Here is a 6,654-nt window from a genome sequence, read left to right as displayed (position 1 = left end):
GGGCCTTCACACTGCATCCCGGCCCCCGGGGCCTTCACACTGCATCCCGGCCCTCTTTTATTTTGCTTGTAGGGTCTCACTAACTCGCTGAGCCAAAAAGCTGTGCACGCCGAGACGGCCCTGAGCGAGCTCTGGTGAGCTCCGGCCTCTGCGGAGCTCGCTGAGGGAAGGGCAGGGCTGTCGGCCACCTGGCTGCAGCTGCACGTGCACCCCCGCACGGAGCCCATCTGTCCGTCCTGACCGTGGGACGCTGTGGGGAAATCTCGGTCCATCACTATGTCACAGGAAAGAAACGTCAGTGGCCACACATCAAATTAGACTCCAAAAAATTCATTCAAAAGCACTAAACAAACAAATAAACCACTGCCACAAACAGCAAGCACAACTATAGGGGAGGAGGGAGAATGTGACTTCTTAACTTGCTACATTATAACGTTCACAACACTCAGTTGCAAACTATGAAGGGTGCATCCAGGCAAGGTCACATATGCCTGTAAACCCAGGACTGGGAAGGCCGAGGCAGCAGGATCTCGGTGAGTTTGAGGTCCGCCTGAACTACATAGCAAGACCCTGTCTCAAAATATAAAAAAAAGGAAAACACCCTGAGAATTGATGACTAAGTCTGTCCTACAAGAAACACTAAAGAGAATCCTTCAGGTTAGAATAAAAAGGAAATAGACAATTACTAGAATCCCATGAAGAAATAACACCAGTAACAATAAGTGGACAGGACAGTATTAATGCATCTCAGGTTAGTAACTCCTCTTTTTCATTTGGATCCACAGGACAACTATACAAAACAGTACCATAAATCTGTGTCCTTGGCCAGACAACACACAAAGCTGTAATCTGTGACAGTGACAACATAAAGGCGAGAGAGGGGCTGGGGATTTAGCTCAGCGGCACAGTGCCTGCCTGGCAAGTGCAAGGTCATGAGTTCGGTTCCCGGTACCAGAGAAAAACCAAAAAAATAAAAAATAAAAAAAAATAAAGGCGAGAGAAGATGGAACTATACCAATACAGAGTTTTTGTGCACTACTTAAATTAAATTGGTACTGAACCCAGTGTGCTGGCGCACGCCTGTAATCCCAGCGCTCAGGAGGCTGAGGCAGGAGGACCGCCACGAGTTTGAGGCCAGCCTGGGCTACATGGTGAGTTCACGGCCAGCCTGAACTACACAGTGAGGCCTTGTCTCAAAAAAAAACAAATAATAATAATAATGAATATATAAATAAATAAAATCGGTACTGATCCAAAGTAGTTACAGATTAAGATACTAACTGTAATCTGCAGGATAGTTACTAAGGAAAAAGAACTAAAAAGTACACAGAAAAAGGAGGAAATCAAAACTAATTACACTAGAAAAGGAAAAAATACAGTCAATGATAAAAGCAGGCAGTAATGGAAGAACTGAGGAACAAAAAATACCAGACCCAGCGAAACTAAGTGAACCATGGAGAAAGAGATCCCACACAAACAGCAGTCCAGAGAGCTGGGATGGCTGCGCTGACATTAGACAAAACAGACTACAAACAAAAACTGTTACAAGAGACCAAGAAGGCTGCAGCAGGGCCTTCGTAAAGACGCAGCAAGCTACACACACACGAGGGGAGCAAGGGGAGAAACAGTGCAGCACCACAAGTGGAGCCCCAACGCCCCTGCCAATACCGCGCTGAACAACCAGCAAGAGGGTAAGGAGAGAAGCCCCGAGCCACCCGTGAGCCGGCCGGAGTGCAGAGCGGGCCCGCAGGGGCACAGGCGCACTCTGCCCGTCCAGTACCAGGCCTAGACAGTTCCCCTGCCAAACCCTATCAAAAGCTTAAAGAAGCATTAACACCTGCTGACTCGAACTCTGCCCGAAAACCTGAAGCAGAAGGAACATTTCCTCCCTAACTCATTCTCTGAGGCCAGCATGATTCTCACAGCAAGGCCAGACCAAAACATCCTCAAAAAAAAAAAGAACTACAAACCAGCATCTATCATGAATACAGATGCGAAAGTCACTTTAAAAAATGAATAGTCAGGGGCCAGGGATATAGCTCAGCGGCACAGCACCTGCCTGGCAAGCACAAGCTCCTGAGTTCCATTCCCAGTACCAAAAAAAAGAGCAGTTAGGTGTTGTTATGCACCCCTATAATCTCAATGCTTGGGATGCTGAGGCTGGAGGATCTGTGTGAGTTCAAGGCCAGTCTGAACTACACAGCAGGACCCTGTCTCAAAAATTAATAATTGCTGGGTGTGGTGGAACACACCTGTAATCCTAGCACTTGGGAGGCTGAGACAGGAGCGTTGGCACAAGTACAAGGTCAATCTGGGCAATATAGTGAGCTCAAGGCCAGCCTACACTACATAGAGAGACCCTGTCTCAAAAAAACAAAAAATAGTAACAATAAAACATTAGCAAACACATTAGCAAAACACATCCAACAGCATATTCAAAAGATACACACCATGAACAGATGGGATTTATCCTAGGAACACAGGGTGGCTCAAGACCTAAACAAAACAAAAACCTAAGCACCAAACTGAAATACCGCATCAAGAATAAAGAAAGTATGTGATCACTTTAAATGATGGAGAAGGGGCTGGGGATTTAGCTCAGGGGCATAGCGCCTGTCTGGCAAGTGCAAGGTCATGAGTTCGATTTCCTGGTACCGGAAGAAAAAAAAAAAGATGGAGAAAAAACACTGAACAGGGGCTGGGGATTTAGCTCAGCGGCACAGCATCTGCCCGGCAAGTGCAAGGTTATGAGTTCAATTTCCGGTATTGGAAAAAAAAAAAAAAAACACTGAACAAAATCCAACACTCTTTCATGATGAAGCCACTCAACAAACTAGAAGGCAACTTCCTCAACAAGATAGAGAGCATGTATGAGCCCGGTGTGCTGGCTCCTAGCTGAGGCAAGAGGATCTCACGATTGAGGCCTGCCTAGGCTACTCAGCAGATGCAGTCTCAAAACAAAATAAAATGTCTATGGGTGTAGGCCTTTGGCAGGGCATTTGCCCGACATTTGTGAGGACCTGGGTTCAATCCACAGCGCCAAGGAGACAAAAGGGTATCTACAAAAACCCCACAGCTAACATCAGAATAATGATGACACCTAGATGCTTTCTATATAAACCAGGACCAAAACAATCATGCTGCGGAAAGTACTAGCCAGGGCGATTATACAAATGAGAGAAGCAGGCATCAAAACTGGGGAAAGATGCTGGGCATGGTGGTGCACGCCACTAATCCCAGCACTCAGGAGGTTGAAGCAGGAGGATCGTTGCGAGTTCAAGACCAGCCTGGGCTACAAACTGAGCTCGAGGCCAGCCTGAACTGTATAGCGAGACCCTGTCTCAAAAAGACAAAACAAAACAAAACAAACAAACAAAAAAAAAACACCTGGAAAAAGTAAAGCTATCATGGATTCACAGACAACACGATCTTACATAGAGAAAACCCTGAAGCACCTATACTACAGCTAATATAATGAGCATGGTTGCAGGATAAAAGACCAGCATACAAAAACCAGTTGTAGCCAGGCATGGTGGTGCATGCCTGTAATCTCAGCACTCGGGAGGCTGAGGCAGGAGGATCATAGCAAGTTCGAGACTAGCCTGGGCTACAAAGTGGGCTCAAGGCCAGCCTGAACTGCATAGCGAGACCCTGTCTCAAAAAGACCAAAAAAAACAAAAAAAACCCAAAAAAGCAAAAACCAGTTGTATTCCTATACACTAGCAATATGCAATCCAAAGTGAAATTAAGAAAACAGTTCTACCTGCAGTAGTAGTGAAAATAATAAAATGCTTAGCAATAAATGTAACTTAAGAAATGCAGCACTTATACCAGGAAAACTACCAGACAATGTTGAAAGATTAAAAACCACATTTACAAAAGCAGCACAGTGGGTCTACATAGGGACTCTACTCTAAGAAGCTTGTCATCTATTTTCCACAACTCTCATAGCCCAGGGAGATAACGAAACATGGTAGGCCTAACAAGAATTACCTTGTCTCATTCACACTGCCTTCGGGAACAAAAGCAACCTTCAAGTGCAGCAGAACCGGCTTGGGAGCAAACCCTAGAGTGTATTATTTTCCTCATGGTAAGGTGGAAGACAGCTGCAACAGGTTTGTAAGGATGTTTTAAAAAGCAAAAAACGAGGGGCTGGGGAAATAGCTCAGCGGCAGAAGCACCTGCCTGGCAAGTCCATGGTCCTGAGTTCAATTTCTGGTACCAAAAACAAACAAAAAAAAAACCACAAAAAAAAACGAGGCCCAGAAAACCAAGCATTTCCATGCATCACTTCCTCATCTTTAGGCTTGCAATGGGAATGCACTAAATCCTCCTACCCATCCAAGTATTTACCAGCATGCACTATGCACCAGTGTAAAGTGGGAGGTGGTTCGTCTCATCATCATAACCCTACACCTACCAGGGGAGCCGAAACACGTTTATCCTGGTCACCCCTCTCCTGGCCATCCACCCAGCAGGAGCCTATACCCTAGAATGCAGTTCTCTGTACCTCATCTGACTTGTGCTCCTTCCACTATGATCCATAAATCATGAATAAAGTGGAGTTCGGCGAAATGCAGGGGAGAAAGAGGAGAGAACCACAAGGCATTTAGGTAATGAAAAAATGGACAGAGTACACCACTCTGAGCCTGGAGGGTTGTAAGAGCTCTGAACTTAGCTGGGAGTGGTGGCTCACGCCTGTAATCCCAGCACTCGGGAGGCTGAGGCAGGAGGATCATAGCGAGTTCGAGACTAGCCTGGGCTACAAAGTGGGCTCAAAGCCAGCCTGAACTGCATAGCGAGACCCTGTCTCAAAAAGACAAAAAAAAAAAAAAAAAAAAAAAGAGTCTAAGTTTGGTGCAGAGCTCTTTCTCACTTGAAAGAAATCCTGTTTGTATTTTAAACTTGGACATCCACAGCGGCGGTGCAGGATCCCTCCATCCATGCATCCACCATGAACCCCCATTCATCCCTCCGCCCATGCATTCATCTATGAATATCCATGAATATCCATCCATTGCTCCACCCACCATGAACATCCATCCACCAAAACATACACGCATGCTTCCATCCCTCCACTCACCATGGACATACACTCTCCACGCATCCGCTCACACTAAACATCAGTCCATCCCTCCATACCCGCACCACCACGAACACTCATTCATCCTTCCACCCAGCATGTCCTATCCATCCGTCCCACGGCAACTCTGCACGGCTCGTCCCTAAGCCAAGGGCCATGTGCCCCGCACGCTCCAGGTTTCCTCGGAGCGTCCCGTGCGCACTGCTGCTTCCCCGCACCCCGTCCTCCCGTCGACAGCGCCCGCGGCCACTGCGCGCTCCCGGGCACCGCGAACCCCGCACCGGGCCGCGGAAGAGGGCGCGGCCGGGCCCGCACAGCCCCCAGGCGCTCCTCGGCCGGAGCCCGGGGCCCCACCTTTGTGCTCCGCGTCGCTGTCCGCGTCGCTGCCGAAGAGGTCCTCCATATCCGCCATAGCACCGCACCGCGGCCACCACCACCGCCGCCGCCGCCGCCGCCGGGGCCGCCTCGCCGCTTTTTTTGGCTCGGAGCTGATGTGACGCGACAGTGTCGCAAAGCCCCACGGGCGGGACTACTTTCCGGCCGTGATCAACTTCCGGTTCCGGGCGCCAGGGAGCCCCGCCCCTCGCCGGCGTCCCCTTCCGCCGGGCACTGCTGTCAGCTGGGAGCCTAGGTTTGGGCTCTGGTCCGCTTCCCTGTAGTGGAAGTTGTGAGGGAGACCTCTCCGTTGACGTGGGCGACCGCTATTGATAATTCCCCGTGTTCGTGATCGAAGCAGATTTCTTTGATTTTGGTTTAATTTAGTTGTTGAGTCAGGTCCCCTGTGAGCCAGGCTGGCTTTGAACTCACCAAGTCGCCCAGGCCGGCCTGGAACTGGAGATCCTCCTGCCTCAGCGTCCCTACTACAGGTGTTCACCACCACTCCAAGCAGATTTTATTTTTTATTAAAACCACTGTTTTCATGTTGCAACTAGTTCATACAGACTGTAACGTGTGATTGGAACATCTTGACAGTGAGACAGGATGACACCATGTGAGCTGGTGCCGGTTGAGCAGAGGGGAGGGTGGAGTGGACACTGCTTTCACGGGCGGTTTTTCTGTTTGCTTTTTATTGGTTCTCTAGAGCACTGGGGAAAAAATTCTCCCAGAAGCATACAGTCCCCCCTTTATTTCCATTTTAAGACACGTTACCCTCATTGGTCCGTTGTGCAGCACACAGTAATCACACTTATTGTCACACAACAGACCTCAATTCCCTTTTCTTCCCTTCCCCTGCTCAAATGGGAATTTACTTTTTTAAAAACATATTAACAAAAAAAAATTTAAAAATATGTTAACGAATAGCTTTCTTTAGTTTAATTTTTGAATTTTTTCAAGAGAAGTTCTTGCTATGTAATTCAGTCTGGCCTTGAACGAACCATGTGGCCCAGACTAGCCTCAAACCCTCGGCAGTCCTCCTGCCTCAGCCTCCAAAGTGCTGGGGTTAGGGCATGTGCCACCACCCTGGCTAGCTTTCTTTAGTTTTAAATGACTATATTTTTAAACCAAAACTCTAGAAGGCTGGGGTTAAGGCAGGGAAGTGCTTAGGCTGCCATCCTTGCGGAAGCCAAGTG

General features: G+C 48.2%; 1 protein-coding gene across 1 annotated transcript in view; it reads right to left on the bottom strand.

The window, feature by feature from the left end:
* Window positions 1-5,584, bottom strand: part of Leo1 (LEO1 homolog, Paf1/RNA polymerase II complex component) — a gene marked incomplete in the record, with an annotated part of 16,405 nt that extends 10,821 nt beyond the window's left edge. The window contains 1 exon segment of the mRNA XM_013510286.1: window positions 5,438-5,584. Coding sequence (XP_013365740.1) covers window positions 5,438-5,495 — 58 coding nt within the window.
* Window positions 5,585-6,654: the final 1,070 nt, after the last annotated feature.

This window comes from Chinchilla lanigera, unplaced genomic scaffold (assembly GCF_000276665.1).
Source record: "Chinchilla lanigera isolate Chin_1 unplaced genomic scaffold, ChiLan1.0 scaffold00008, whole genome shotgun sequence".
Classification (NCBI taxonomy): Eukaryota; Metazoa; Chordata; class Mammalia; order Rodentia; family Chinchillidae; genus Chinchilla; species Chinchilla lanigera.
This window is presented reverse-complemented; position numbering and strand designations above follow the sequence as displayed.